Genomic DNA, 16,020 nt, shown 5'->3' on the forward strand with positions numbered 1-16,020 from the left:
GGTACTTGCCCCTGAGAAAAAGATGTCATATAGATTGATTTACAATTCACTGAGGAAATAAAAATCACTGCAATTTCATGAAACCACTGCTTTACATGGCAACTGAGGTACAAGGTGTTTTGCATCTTTCCAATGGAAAATCAAGGTCTATGTGTTTGGAGAGCCTCACTTTGAGTCTGAACATTGATATGCTAGCGTGCTAAACATGCATACACAATGGAGGGAGAGTTGGGTTAGGTTTACACCACTCCTCGTCAGGGATGGCTTTGACACTGTTTGCTGATAGACATCCTTTGTGTTTTTATAGCAGGTGGAGCAGAAGACCTCTGCATCCCTGATTGCTGGCTGGGGTCTGGAGGACGTGGACCATGTATTTTCGGAGGAGGATTATCACTCGCTCACAAACTACAAAGCCTTCAGTCAGTTTATGAGGTGATTTGGGGTGACTTGTTAAGATCTCGGATGACACACTTCAAGGGATAAACCACAGTAAAATGTTCAATTAAGTTCTGTTTGCTTATATTTCCATACAGTGCATGCTATAAAGTAAGTAATATTCAGCTTAAGGTCAACATCTTATCAGCAGGACAAAGAACTTGTCATTTTGTATAATGAGTGCATAATTAAAATGCATCCAATACAATGAATGTATTGGCATGATACAACTGGGCACTGTTGGGCACTGTTGGAAAATATTGCAAAATAGGATGTATTCATGCCACGTTTTCATTTAAGTTCTGGGAAAATGGTTCATAATGTTTTTTTAAGCATTTTATTTCCATTGTAGATTTAGAGAAGGCAGACTGATAACGTGTCCATGGTAAGTGCATGGCATATCTATAGTAAACGTGTGCTCTTTTCAATACCCACAGACCCTTGATTGCTAAAAAGAATCCCAAAATACCAATGTCCAAAATGATGACTATCTTGGGTGCCAAGTGGAGGGAGTTCAGTGCCAACAATCCCTTGAAAGGGTCAGCAGCTGCAGTCGCGGCCGCTGTGGCTGAGCAGGTTGAGGCCACAGTGGCGTCTATAACCATCACTGCCGATGCGCAGCCCGCTCCTGTCCGCAAAGCTAAAACCAAAGAAGGGAAAGGTGAGTTTCACATCCACCGGCACCTTTGGCTTGTAAATTACTCTGTTTTTACCTAACTGAATGATGGCAAGTCACATTTATCTACGCATGTTTCATTACAATTCTCCGCCATTTCACCAAAAGGCCTAACATCTTCACCTTCTCTTTTTGGCAGGGCCGGGTCACAAAAAACGTAGCAAAAGCCCTAGGGTAATGGAGCCCAAAAAGAAGTTGAAAGGAAAGAAATTGATTCCTTTAAAGATTAAATTGGGCATTATCGGCAATAAGAGGAAGAAGAGCACCTCAGTGAGTACTGTGAAGCAGGTGGGTGTGGGAAGTAGAGGCGTAGTATACCTGTTAGTAGTGGGTTTCCGGATCAAAAGGATCCCTCTGTATTGACTGGGCGAATGTAGTTGCACACCATTGTGGGCCTTGATGGTGGGTGAAAGTTAAATGTTTCATTACTGACATTTGTGGACGTTTATTTCTGTAAATGCAAAGATAAAAGGGAATGGAATGGAACATTAAGGACATAATTAGCGTTTTGGGTGCTTGAGTGTATGTGAAGGCAAAGAGACACTTGCAGGAGGGAGGGCTGATACCAAGCTGTCTGAGTTTTCTTAGATATGTGTGTCTTGAAGGAGAGGTGTTTGTCGATGTGGAACCCGAGGGACTTGACGCAAGGAGGTGAGCTTCGATGTGAAGCCCTCATTTATGGTTGATAGCCTGGTCTGTATGTCTTGGTTTTTCATTGTTGTTGGTTAGGAGTGGGAATTCAGTTTTGGAGCAGTTCAGCTTCAAGTATGAACTCGATATCCAAAACTGGATCGAGAGGCAGAATTTGAGCCTATGGATGTCTTTAATGGAGTCGATCTTGAGGTATAGCTGTGTGTCGTCAGCGTATTGGTGGATGTTGTGTGTGGCTAGGAGGGCTAAAAGGGGCACCATGTATAGATTAAAGATCACTGGGGAGAGGATGGAACCCTGCGGGACTCCACAGGTGATGGGTAGCATTGGCGATCTAGGGGAGTCCATCTGAACAAACTGCTGGCAGTTGGCGAGGTAGGACTTGAACCAGCGTAGGACAAGGTTGCTGATCCGCATGCGCTGATGTACGTTGTCCGTAAGCGACTGGTGGTCTACTGTGTCAAAAGGGGCCGAGAGGTCAAGTAGAACCAGGAGGCAGGGGTGGCCGTCGTCAAGAGCGTTGAGGGCTTCGTCGACCACCTGTATCGTTGCTGACTCTGCTGCATCTGGATCTGAACCCAGATTGGTAGGTGTGGAGGAGATTGTTGGTGTGGGTGTGTTGCTGTAGTTGTGCGGCTACCGCTTTCTCAATGATCTTACCTAGATAGGGAAGATAGGTGTTGGGACGATGGTTACCTAGGTTGTAAGGATGCAGAGTGGGTTTCTTTAGTAGAGGGAGGGAGGATTCGTCCTGTTTTTGGGTTGACGGAAAGGTGACTTGAGTTAGGGAGCGGTTGATGATCTTCAGATAGGGAAAGAGAGCTTCTGCGGGGCGGGTCTTGAGGATGGATGCTGGGAGGATGTCGTCTGTATACAATGTGGCTTTGAAGACAGCCAGGGTTTCTACCAGGGAGAGTAGAGAGCTGCAGTGGAGGGAAGACAGTGTGGTGATGATTAGGTCAAGGATGTTACCTTTCTCGTGTGTTGGGTCTCTCGTGTGCTGTGTGAGGTTGAGGGAGAGCTTCCTTCATCGGTTTGGTGGGCTTGTTGCCTGGGAGGTTGAAGTTACCTGGAAAGATGTTGTTGGTGTGCGTAAGGTACATGGTGGTGACCAGGTCGGTGAAGTCTACGATGAAGGCGATGTTGGGTTTGGCTAGTCTGTAAATGAGATGGAAGGTGTCTGTGTCCGTCAGGAAGAGTGGGAAGTGGCAGGAGAGGACTTGGACAGAGCCAATGTTGTCGACGTCAAGTCTGGTGCAGAGCCACAAGGTCTTGTGGATGACTGCGAGGCCTCCGCCTCTCTTGTTCAGCCTGAGTCTGTGTTTGATACTGTAGCCTTCAGGACGTTAAGGATGTGGGTGGAGGTGGGTGTCAGCCAGGTCTCGGTGATGAAGATGGCATCAAGGTTGTTTGTAGTGATGAGGATGGTGAATTCTGTCTCATGGGTGATAGCTGAGCGGACGTTGGTGAGCTTCAACTTCCGTGTTGTGTACGGTGAGGGGGTGCTGATGGTCTTGAGGCAGATGTGGGTGCGGTTGCTGCATTGGGGAGTCCATGCCTTGAAGGAGGTGCTATGTCGTTGACCTTGCCGTTGCCCTAGTGATGGTGGGGATGGTCTGTGGGGACGAAGGTCAAAAACACATGTCAGCGTGTTCTTACCTGTTGTCTGAGCAGGGGTTTGTGCCCTGGGTCCTCCCGGTCCGAAGAGATCCAAACAGGAATTGCCCTTTTCTTCGTCTGCCCTTTTTCTTCGTCTGCCCTTTTTCTTCGTCTGCCCTTTTCTTTGTCTGCCCTTTTCTTTGTCTGCCCTTTTCTTCGTCTGCCCTTTTCTTCGTCTGCTCTTTTCTTTATCTGCTCTTTGCTTTCGGAAGCCCGAGTAAGAGACGCCCTTGTTCTTGTTACAATATCAGTCCCAGTCGTCTTGTTCTTGTTTTTCTTCACTCTTTCCTCTTGCTGTGTTACTGTTTATTCTTTTGTTTTAACCATTGTCCAGATCTTCTGAGAACTAAGGTGCCCATGTTTGGGCGAGTGAGTGCTCTGTCATACAATGAAATCCATCAAAACCATGGTTATCTGTGTGCGTTAAGGGGCTGACAAAAGACACCTCTGTTGGTACAGTGAAGAGGCAGAGGAGAACAGTACTTTTGGTAATGTTTTCATCAAGTGCAGTGCCTCTTTCTCTTTCTTGCTCACTTGGATTTGAAAGCCCTTCATGAGGGATATCTATTGAGGGGATAGCTCAGTGTATTAAGCCCTTGCGTTTCTGACCGTTGTCCTTGTTCCGGTCACAGGTTTGAATCCTGACAGAGACGACTTAGTATTTTATCCTGTTGGATCGATTAATTGATAGCTTTGAATTGGGCAATAATAACAACTGACAAATACATTCTCAGGAAATGTCACAAGGTGTGCTATAAAGTGGTTAGTTATCATTTTGAGACCAATGTGTTTAAATGGAAGGCTTTTTTTGCATACATGTCTGATTGGTTGAGTAAAGGTCCGCAGCTGTCCAGGATCAAGCAGCTTATCTCTGGCCAGAAATAGGTATAAAAGGGGCCCTGCCATATACATTTTCAGAGCCGTCAGACATGGCCACGTGATGGAATGGCAGAAACTGGACTGTTCCCCTTGATTAACGTGTATTGCCTGGGTACATTATGACTCTACATGATGCCTCTTCATGTTTTCAACAGAGTGATGAAGCAGACCTTGAAGAGGAGTCAGACTTGGATAATTCGAGTGTACATAGCTCCTCTGTGCGCTCCGACAGCTCAGGGCGAATCAAGAAGCCCAAGAAGGGACGACCTGGGAGGAAGAAGAAAAAGAGTAAGTGCTCTCTGAAAAGCTAGACGTGGTCTGCTGTTCTGTGAGAATTCCAGTCGAAGGTTGAAACACCTATAATTAAATAGACAATGTACAGACAATGTACCAAACAGAGGTAGTGTGCTCACCAGTCCTCACTGTGCCTGGTGCTTAATTTGTTTAAAAGAAAAATACCAGCCAGAGATCAAATATTTTCTAGCAGGCCTATGCCAACACCACTCACTGCTGGCATCATCCACTTACTGCATCACTCACTGTTGGCTCTACCCACTTTCATCACCACCTGCTGCTGCTGCCAGTGTCAACATATTTAGGCCTGTGGATGGCACACTTTATCAGTCTGTCTGGGTGATGTGTCCTAGCAAGGTTCGCCCACTAGAAGAGACAGCCGTTTTTAATCTTATGTGGATGATATCCAACTGCTCTTTAGGCTTGATTTTGAGCACAAGGGTACTGCTGCTCGCCTTAAGGCTTGTTTTGGGGCCGTTAGTGAGTAGATGGGCCTAAATTGTCTCAAACTCACTGGGGATAAGACTGCGGTGCTGGTGGTTGGCCTTTCCTCTTCTTCACTGTGGACCCCTGATTTTTGGCCATCCACTTTAGGTCCGGTTCTAGTCCCAGTACAATTAGTACAAAATCTTGGCATCAAGATGTCGGCCTCATTGTCTCCTGTTCCCCAGATCAGTGCCACCTGCAGCGCCGGCTTCTTCAAGCTAAATCAGCTCAAGAAAATAACGTTGCGTAACGCTGTGACTTCTGCCTTCAAAAACAATGAAAATCCTTCAGATCGTGAATGGAGGCGTTAACACTGTTATGCCTGTTTTAAGCCTGTCCATTTACACTCCAGGGTCTACGAAAATGAGCTGGCATTATTTAATCATTTTACAGAGTATTGTAACCCTGCTCCCACAGCCACAGTTTCCATCCACAGCCCCAGCCTTTTCCCATCACCCCGTGGGGTTTCAAACTCCAATTGACCATGGGAGATCATGTAACCCAGGCCTCGTGTGCTTTTTATTGCGGCCCACAGGGCAATCTTATTTTATTTTATTTATTTTTACAGTAGTTAAGTGCGCAGAAGGCTATGTTACAACCAGGTACATTTGCTTAGTGGCGAAAATGGAGGGAAGACAGGCAAGTGGAAACAGGTACAGTGTCTTAGGCCCTCATTACGACCCTGGCGGAAATCGAAAAACGATGGCGGAAATGCAATACCGCCATCGAATAGCGCTCGGTGCGATTATGACCCGTCACCGTAAAGTACGATGCCATTAGCGACACCGTAGTGAACGCCAACGCTAACTGCACCAAGTACGCGCACGCGCGCCATGCAAAACCGTAATTACCACCATGGCGCAACGGTACGCGAATTCTGACCCTAGCGGACATTTACCTAACGCCATCAAGCATGGCGGAAAGTACCATTCCGCCATGGTGAGAATTACGGCATCGCGAACCAACCGTAAATGGCCCTACTGAGTGCCTGTACAACACTCCCTGCCCACATTGCACAACTCCTCGTAGGTGCAATGAAGTCACACAATGCAACCAGTGAAATGTACAAGTCACCCATGCATGCCAACGAACAAATGAATGTAGGGGCTCCAAGTGCCTTGTGAGTGGCCATCCATATTTGGCATGTCACCATTGCCGTACTGATGCAGCACAGGCATGTGAAGGTTCAAGTACAGCAATATGAACTGAAATATGAGACAAAACAACAACAGGCCCCCATCGCTTGACACCAGTGTAAGGCAACATTCAAAGCAGTATCCTGAGGGAGACTGCACCAGCCCTGTACTCTTGCCAGTAAACAAACCAACCATCAGCATAAGCATGTACCACACAAGTTGGCAGAGTGACTGAGCAGCCAGGCTCATCTCAAGAGGGGCCAATGGGAGCTGCAGGGCACAGATGGCACGAATACAGAAGCTATTCCAATGGACATGACCTCAGTCTCCCTCCAAGAAACGCACGCAAACACAGGCACCTGTGACCAGCCATATTCTGATAATCACATCATTCCACCAATCCACCTGGCTGACCGGCATCTGTTACACAAAAGCTAATCCCCCGTCCCCTGAGCATGACAACATCAAAACAGTCATAATGGCAGCCCCTATCCCTGACCTCACTGGGCTTCGTAGGCAAACGCGGCCAGTACAGTACCACGCAACTATACTCAGAAGCCGGAACCCAATGCAGATCTTCTCACAATACATCGCTCCACAAATAGGAATATGCTACATTACCTGCAAAGAATAACGCTACACGGTCAATATCAGAATAAAAATTTAATGCACAACAAAATCACCAAGCCCATACAGCTATTAGGTCATGAACTCCAAAATATATTTCATTATTGTGGGCTGCATCCGCAATAAATGACCAGCTTCTTCTTGTGTGACGCCCTGTTCCTTCATGGTACACAGGGGCTACATTCACGTTCAAAAAGGCAACATGGAAGCGCCTAGAACCGCAGGGCCGTCCCATTAGGTAGGCACTAGTCCAGCTGAAAGGTCGATATGTTGCTCCTAGCCACTAGTACTGCGTAAGGGCATGTGGCCCATTGGCGATCGTCCCATAAGATCGTAATGGTGCTCCACTGATTAACTCGAAGCAGCAGGTGTCGGGAGTAAAAGCCATCTGCAGGAGTGGCATACAGATGGCAGCGGCAAAAGGGGAGGAGATACCTGTCACCCAAATGAAATGAAAAAGAATAGTATGGGCATCAGAACCTCATTTGAATTACTCACTTCAATGATCACACTAAATCTACAGCCATATGCATGCTAGGCCACTCAAAAGGATTATTCCCACCCAAAAATCACTTGCGAATCATAACTATATAAATCGAGGTGAAAACACTATTACAAACGAGTCTTCGTGTGCATGCGTCTGTTAAAACAGAATCCATTAGATGGGATTAGTAACGTGCATAGACACAAGTGTTTGAAGGCGCGTCGAGACAGGGAGGGTTCAACAAGGGCAGATAGACAATGGTCCCACTATGGCAGCTCTGCATCACATAGCGCAGGGGAAGTGGATAGATTCCAAAAAGCCATGTACATGGCAAACTCTCAATTAAATCATCTGTCCATGCATCCATACATCATTCCCTCATCCCGGTATAAAAACGCCTGATTATTTACTCACATAACATGTGAAATTTCCATTGAGTCTGTGCGTAATGCAGTCTGCAAAATCCACTGTGCTCCAGCCCGGAATTCCAGTGTTGTGAAGTAACATGTATTTGGGAACGTCCTGCCTTATCGTCCACTACGCTATTGCGCATCCCATACTATTCATATCAATCATTGCATTCTCGCCATGGCCCCTGTCCGAAGGACATTAAACAATAGAACGTTATATTTGCAGTCAGACCTGTGGGCGTCTCCTCGCCGCTAGCTGAAAACCGAAAGCGCTGTCCTTCGAATTCCTCATTTGCAACATCACGTCGAAAAGGCATCTGTGACCGCTTGAAATCACAAATTCATCCATGTAGTGCGGCAGTGTGTGAAAATGGCAACTGGCTTCACTCACAAATGGGACGCCCCGCCCGTCGGTGAACCTCGGTACAGTGCTGCATGAGGGTCCACCGTTAATCGAGTACTACATTCCACTGACCCTTCACAAGTTTGTTCGCGACTGCAAAGATAGTATGTGAAACAATGGGACCATAGCAGCATGAACATATAAACCAATATTTCACTGCCATCGGGATTAAATACATGATTGTAATAGCAAGATGCCATGCGTCAAATTGCAGCGTTGTGTGCGGGACGTGCTCGCCCAAAGGGGATTGCAGCTTGCACAGGTGGAATGAATCACCACAGGTGGAGGCTATACAGCCTGAAAACACATAAATTGCACACCCAACCCCCTCCCACAACCACACCCACTCCAAAATGCTACCGGCAGGACTAGCGATGTTGGCCCAGGGGGACCTGATAGCACTGCAAGTACTCCAACTTCAAGAAGAAGACGAACACCAACTACTACAACAACCGGCCGCACAGAGGAGACGCAGGAGGAGGAGGAGGGCAAGGCAGGGCCAGCAAGGCCCACCAGCACAGCCACTACCACCACGCAGGCAGCCCGCAATCCCACGCCTCCGAGCTCATCCGTTCAACCTCACTGATGAGCAGATCCACACCCTCTACCGTTTGGACCGGGACACCATAACCGCCATTGTGGACATGACACACGCTGACCTTGTCAGCATGATTGATAGCCCAACCGCCATCCCACCCCTACTGAAGGTGGTGTCTGTACTCCACTTCCTGGCCACAGGCACCTACCAGCACACAGTCGGACAGTTGCATGGCATTTCACAGCCACTGTTGTCACGGACACTATTGCAAGTGCTCGATGCCCTCCTGAAGCACGCAGACGACTACATCTCTTTACCACGCTCGGAGCATGAGATTACAAACACAAAAGTGGGATTCCATGCACTTGCCGGCATACCGGGTTGCATTGGTGCCATCGACTGCACCCATGTGGAATTGGTTGTCCCACATGCCATGGAGGTCCAGTACCGCAACCGAAAACAATATCATTCTCTTAATGTACAAATGGTGTGTGACTCCAACAGGATCATTACACATTGTTGTGCCCGATTTCCTGGATCAACCCATGATTCTATAGTCTTGAGGAACTCTACAATACCACGCTACATGGAGCGACACGCAGGGAACAGATCCTGGCTACTCGGTGAGTCTCATTTCATGAATGATAATGTGGGGTATGTGATGCGGCAATGACCTGGCAGGAAGGGGGGGGGATGCGTACGTAGCAATGTCATTCCACAAACATCCTTTATTGTCCACATACAGGTGATGCCGGGTATCCACTGAAGAGATGGCTCCTTACACCACTCCGGAACCCACAGAACCAGCATGAGGAGGACTACAACCATGCCCACTCACGTACCCGTGTAGTCATAGAACAGGCATTCGGCCTACTGAAGGCTCGTTTCCGCTGCCTCAGCAGGTCTGGCGGGGCACTCCTGTACCGCCATGAGAAGGTTGCAAAGATGGTCATGGCATGTGTCATGCTACACAACATGTGCGTACGTAGAAATGTGCCCATGCCCCCTGACGCAGAACTGCAAGCACCTGAAGATGGTCATGATGAGGGTGGGGATGTGGCAGCACCTCAAGGAGTCCGCGAGGCACAGGAGGCCCATGAAATTCGTCAGAATATCATAGATTCATGCTTCTAGCACTCACGCCTGGTGGCTGATACATGGACACGGGACTTGTGGCACTGTGTGTGTCTGGAACATGCACAATATGGACTGTACGCCTATAAAGGCCTCGTACACAAAGATCAATGTCCACACATCTCATTGGATGATTGTGAAATGTTTATAGCATATGTGAAATTATGTTACACACCCCATCGACCCGCCACCCAAGAAAGCCCAACACACCCCCTCCACCCTCCTACCTCCCCCCCGAACACCAGTGTCCAAAGATGCTCATTGTCAGTGGGCAGACGGTATTGCAAGCCCCCTCTCCGGGTATCAGGGGCACCCCTGCCTGTGGAGCGCAGGTTCCTCCCAGATCTACGTTGGGGGCTGCCCTGGACGGAACTTGCAACGGATGATGTCTCTGCCTGCTCACGTCCATGCATGTCCCTAAGGGTTTGTGATAGCTCAGTGAGCACACGGCGCACAGCGGCAAGTTCAGCACATACGTCTTTGGACGTCGCATGCAGTTCCCCCCTCAGGCTCTCGGTGCTTCTCTCCATTTGTACCCTCAGGCTCTCGGTGCTTCTCTCCATTTGTGCCCTTAGTGTCTCTGTACTTCTCTCCATTTGTGCCCTTAGTGTCTCTGTACTTCTCTCCATTTCTGCCCTAAGTGTCTCAGTAGAGGTTTCTATGGCTGCCTTAGTACCCCCACATTCATCAGCATGCTCCTTGAGGAGCGTGGCCAGTTGCTGCTGTTGCACGATCACCTGGTCGAGGGACTGTTGCCTCTGCTGGGCCATGCCCATTTGCGGTGGTGTCACAGAGGGGCTGATCACCTCATGTTGCCTTGCCACAGGGCTTGTGGGGGATGGCCAGTCGTCGTCTTGTGGGTGCCCCTGCGTGGTATCCTCATGGTGTACGGGATGAAACAAACAGGGGGATTGAGACAGGTCATGGATGGATCCTACATCGACAGCACCGTTTTCTGTGTCGGAGCATGCTGCCATTAATGCAGTGTCACCTATGGTGCTGCTGCCACCAGAAGCAGTGCCTTCTGTGGCATCCATTGGGGGGACCTGTGGTGCTGCTGTTGTGGGCATGCTGGCTGCTGGGGTGCCTGTTGAAGTCCCCTCCTGTGTGCTGCCACTTGATTTGTGCTGCTGCCGTGTCTTGATCCGTGCAGCTGAGGTGGAGGGTCTTTGGCCGTTGGTCTTGGCCCTCTTTGCAGGTGTGCTGGTAGGGGTGTTCTGAAGCTCGTCGTTTGAATCGGACCCTGTGGTGAAGTAAAGGAGGGCGAGCGTTATTTATGGGTCTGTGGAAATTGGAATGGCAATGTATCACATGCATTGGGGTGGTACCTGAGGGTGATTTGGGTCAGGGCCTTGGAGGTGGTTTCATTTTTGTGTGGATTGAGGATGCAGTTGTTTTGCAGCCTGCAGTTAGGGTGTGCATGCTGCACGTGTAGAGGGTGTTTTTAGGATTTTTAATTATTTATGTATTTAATGTGACTTTTAAAGTGCGCTATCAGGCCAATGTATGTGGACGTTCTCCTGGACATGTGTTTCTGTTGCACTATGTGGACACATGGTACTTCACATGATTGGACATTGTGGATTTAGCATTGTTTTATTTGGCCCACCTACCTGATTCTTCGGATGTCTGTACTCCTTTCTCCATCCCTCCGACTCCCTCTATACTCTCCCTTCCAATGGTGGAGGCACAGATTTCTTCCCAGGGGGTCAACTTGATGGGTGATTCCGATCCTCCCCCGGTAGCTGTGGCAATGTTACGGTTGGCTGATAGTATGCTCCGTACGCGTATCCGCAAGTCGTCCCATCGCTTTCTGCATTGCTGTGGGTTGCGGGGTGTGGTCCCCACCGCACTTACCCGCTGTGCCACCAGGGCCCATGTGGCCTTCTTGTTCGCAAGTGCCGTCCTGGTCATTTGCGTCGAGAAGACGACGGCAGCATTCTCCTGGAGGGTCTCTGTGAGCACGGTGAGTTCCTCATGGGAGAAGTGGACCTGCCGCTTGCGGTCGCACGCTTTTTTCGCGACTTTTCCCATTTTGATTGTTTTCACTAGGGTGGCTAACGGGTTGGGATGTGTCTCAGGGTAGGATTTTTAATGGTTGTGTTGGGATTCTGCTTTTATAGGTGTACGGCGTGCTGTTTCCCGTTCCGGCCCCATGTTTTTGCTTCCGTTTCCGTATATTTACGGTCACCGTATTTTGCGATTACCGCTCATTACGGTGACCGCTATGATGGGTGGCGGAATTGCACCTAGGGCGCCGTACGACGGCGGTGAGGGGCGTTTTGGGGACATTTCCGCCATCGCAGACTTTGCACTTCCGCCATGGCGTAGTGCTCGTGCCCGATGGGTCAGAATTAGCCGCACTTTACTCCGTCGTGCAATGGCGGAAACGCTATTTACGCTATGGCGGTCAGGTCAGTTACTTTCCGCCAGGGTCGTAATGAGGGCCTTAGTGTTTACCGTGCTAGATGAAGAACCAGGTTTTATGGGCTTTTCTGAAGGCCCAATACGATTGTTCCTCCTTCAGATGCGGTGGGAGTGAGTTCCAGTAGCGGGCGGCTACGGCTCGGGAAGCTAGCCCCTCTGCATTTAGCCCGTTTGGATTTTGGGGGGAACAGTCTGTGGATGTAGGCCCTTCTGGTAGGTCTGGAGGATTGTGTTTTGGTAAGGCTTTGGTAGAAGTGGGGGGGGGGCGAGTTAGATAAGCATGGGTGAATAATCGAGGGTTTTTTCAAAATTATCCTTCCCTTGACAGGTAACCAGTGGGCATTTCTTCTTGCCTCACAGGTGTTCTCTCTTCTTGGAATATTGAGAGCTGCTCTGATGGCATTGTTTTGGATCACTTGTAGTTTGTGAATTTTATATGCGGACGTGCCGGCAAAAAGGACGTTGCAGTAATCCAGTCTTGCTCCAATGATGGCTCTTGTGATGGTAAGGCATTTGGCGGAGGCAAGGAATGGTCTGGCGTCATCGATTAGCTTCGTCATGTAGGCTGCCGATGTCGCAATGGTGTTGACCTGACGTGTAAGGGAGAGAGCGGGGTCCAGGTAGATGCCTAGGGTCTTTACTGATGTGGCGACTGATATGATGAGATTGTCAATATTGAAGTTAGCATATTGGGGGCAGAGGTTTTTTTAAACGGATGGGTGCCCGACCATCAGGATGTCCGTTTTTTCATCGTTTCATAGGCCATTGTGAGCCAACCAAACCCGGAAAGCTAAGTAGATTGAGTTAAGGGTGTGGGAGTCGTTGTGGTAATTGCCAGTGAGGGGGAGCAGAATTTGCATATCATCTGCATAGTTAGTGTAGGGGATGTCGATTGAATCCAGGTGGTCGAAAAAGGGGTTTCGGAAATATGTTGTAAAGGGTTGAGGAGGCAAAGCAGTCTTGGGAGACACCACATGAGAGAAGGGAGGCGGGAGGACAGGCACATTTTGAGAAGACTCTTATTGTCCTATCAGCCAGGAATGAGGCAACCGAGCACGTGGCTTCTTTTGAGATATTGACCGCTGAAGTGAGATGCTGGCAGAGGATATTGTGGTCAACTAGGTCAAAGGCGGCGGAAATATCTAACAAGAGCAGGAGGGCCGGCGTTCCTTTATCTCTAAAGGAGTCTAGTTGTTTAAGGTCCAGCAGGGCTGATTCCGTTGCATAACCTGGTCCAAAGCCTGATTGGCGCAGGCCTAGGATTTTGTTGGATTCGAGATAGAGCTGGATTTGTAGGTATGCAGCTCTGTCAAAGATTTAAAGAAGAAATGGGACTGTCGTTATAGGTCGATTGTTGCTGGACGTGGCTGGCTCTAACAAAGGTTTTTTCAGGAGGGGGAAGACCCAGGCTTCCTTCAGTGAGGTAGGAACTGTACACAAGGAGGAGGCATTGATGAAGCTTGTGATGAACGGGATAAGAGCTTCCGCACATTCTTTAATGACAGGGGCAAGGCAAGTGTGCCCTTTACTTCTGGAGGGTTTAAGATTTTTGAGTATGGAGCCCACTTCTGTTTCTGAGATCTTTCAGAAGCAGAATGGGGTTTGGTCCAAGTGGGTAGGTTGTGGCTGTGTAGGGGGAGGGGTTTTAATGGTGGATTGCTTAGCAGCAATGTTTTCCTGAAGGTAGCCAACTTTCTTTAGTAAGGCCACTTGAATATTCGGCTGTAGACTTGAACAAGGCCTTGAAGATATCTCTTTGGTGTTTTTTCCAAGATGTCTCTGCTGGTGCTTCTTGGCTCTAAGGTGTTGGAGAGCCTTAGTAAACCAGGAATTGGCGTGGGAAAGCACTTTTGCCATTCTTAGGGCCAGAGAGGCCACGTATCCACAGCTGTCTCCAATGTAGAGATGGAATTAACTTGCACAGAAGTCTGATCTTTATAGGTGGCTTTATTCAAGACCTTCCAAATATCAGCAGAGGATTTTGAGGCAATTTTTTTTAACATGTCCTCGCTGTCCCTTTGATAGCATAGCGCCTTTCTTCCTCTTATCCTATTTTTATAGACTGTCCGTATATGTTTTATTTGTGACAATTTCTCTTCCAATGTTAAGCAGTTTATTGATCGTATCTGCTTCCTCATGTCAGCTTTTTTGACTTTGACATCATTATCGAATACATGTGTGTGTTTGTAACCATGTCCTTGAGAGCTGTTTTTACGTATGCATATTTTTGCATTGTTCTAACATAATCCGACCCCGGACATATAGATAAATGTTTGTCAAAGTCCTGTAGAGAGGCATTAGACCATTTGATTCTATTCCTCCTGTTACTTGCGGTTATGGCACCTTTGTAGGTGTGACATTCGCTTTTGCACTGATTTTCCTCCTGTTCCCAAGTGAGACAAAGTTGACTGTGATCACTTTCCCTTTTTGGTTTTATGTTCATGGATTGAATTGCATTCAGCATTGTTGTATTTACAAATATGTAGTCTACTATTGCTTTAAATGGGCCATTGCGCCAAGTACTGGCAGCCTGCGTGTCCCCCTCCACTGACCCATTTAGCATGAACAACTGCATATTTTCCATGACTGTGGACCATCTTCTCTCTTCGGCTGCCCTTTTGCCCTTATTCAACAAATGTAGATTAAGATCACCCATAACCATTATATAATCCACATTCTTTTCCTTGGCAATCTTGTCGAATACCTCCTGGAGTAATTCAAAAAAGCAATCAGGTGTGATTTTCCCCAATAGATGTTGACAATTAGAAGCAGGTGTGAGTTACTACTCAACTTGATGGTTTGAATGAACGGGGTATTGGAATCATAAAACCCCTTGATCTCTTCACTGCTATCAAAAGATCTGCCATTGGTCTACCTCGGGGGAGACATATGGCTGGCTGCAAAAATATTTCATAACCATCCCAGATGGGGGCTTCCACCATCCAGGTTTCCTGCAAGACCACTATGTCAAATTCATGAAGTTCTGTATTTATAGTGTTCGTAAAGTGTGTGAACCCACGAATGTTCCAACATACAAGTCGGTATGTTTCTTTTATTGTGGGTTGTTACAAGCGGACCAACGGATTGCGTTTTCCCTCGTTTAATCCAGTAGGATTGGAGCCATAGATACGTGGACTCCATTTCTTGGAGTTTGGTATGCTTTCTTCATTTGTCTGAGGGTCATCTTGATATAAATTGAAGCCCATATGGAAGAGTGCGTCCCTTGCCTGCCATATTATGTCTGCAAATATGGTTGAATGGACGGATATTCGAGATCGTGACAGGTGTTGATCATCCAGGAATTCAACTCTATCGATATCAGATGTTGTTATGTTTTTTAGTTGGGATAACTCCCTGCAGATGTTTATGACGCTAGACCGATTCAAATCAAATTGCTGGAATGGGTGATCTCTACATTCCAGTACAAAGCAATGGCTGTTCTTTGAGTCACTCATGTTCTTTTGCCATTGCACGGTTTTCCTCGTGCTGGCAGTTTCCATTGGCTCTCTGTTTGTAGCTGTCATGTTCGCATCAAAACCTCCCACCAGCAAACCTTGTGGCATGATATTTTGTTCCTTTCTATTTGGACCAATTTCCGTGGTTTCCTTTACCCTATTGGCCATGTATTTTTCAACCGTTTTACTTATTTCCTCTCTCATTTGACCCTCAGTTAATCCACTCAACCTTGAGTCTGTCACTTCGATATTGGTGGGTATCTGGGATTGGGCTTTTTCATATTCTCTCATGGCTGCTTCTACCGCCACCAGATCGCTTAATGGTT

General features: G+C 47.8%; 1 protein-coding gene across 14 annotated transcripts in view; it reads left to right on the forward strand.

Annotated features, from left to right (window-relative positions):
* CHD3 (chromodomain helicase DNA binding protein 3) overlaps window positions 1–16,020 on the forward strand; it is a 2,755,261-nt gene that overhangs the window by 356,831 nt on the left and 2,382,410 nt on the right. For 10 of the 14 annotated variants that reach the window (XM_069646310.1, XM_069646296.1, XM_069646309.1 and 7 more), the window contains exons 5-8: window positions 308–432; window positions 873–1,096; window positions 1,251–1,399; window positions 4,456–4,588. In XM_069646310.1, coding sequence (XP_069502411.1) covers window positions 308–432; window positions 873–1,096; window positions 1,251–1,399; window positions 4,456–4,588 — 631 coding nt within the window. The remainder of the gene's footprint in view (window positions 1–307; window positions 433–872; window positions 1,097–1,250; window positions 1,400–4,455; window positions 4,589–16,020) is intronic. The other 4 variants (XM_069646299.1, XM_069646314.1, XM_069646313.1 and 1 more) reach the window with 1 other exon arrangement.

Source organism: Ambystoma mexicanum, chromosome 1p (genome assembly GCF_040938575.1).
Source record: "Ambystoma mexicanum isolate Mex_15411 chromosome 1p, UKY_AmexF1_1, whole genome shotgun sequence".
In the NCBI taxonomy this organism is placed as follows: domain Eukaryota; kingdom Metazoa; phylum Chordata; class Amphibia; order Caudata; family Ambystomatidae; genus Ambystoma; species Ambystoma mexicanum.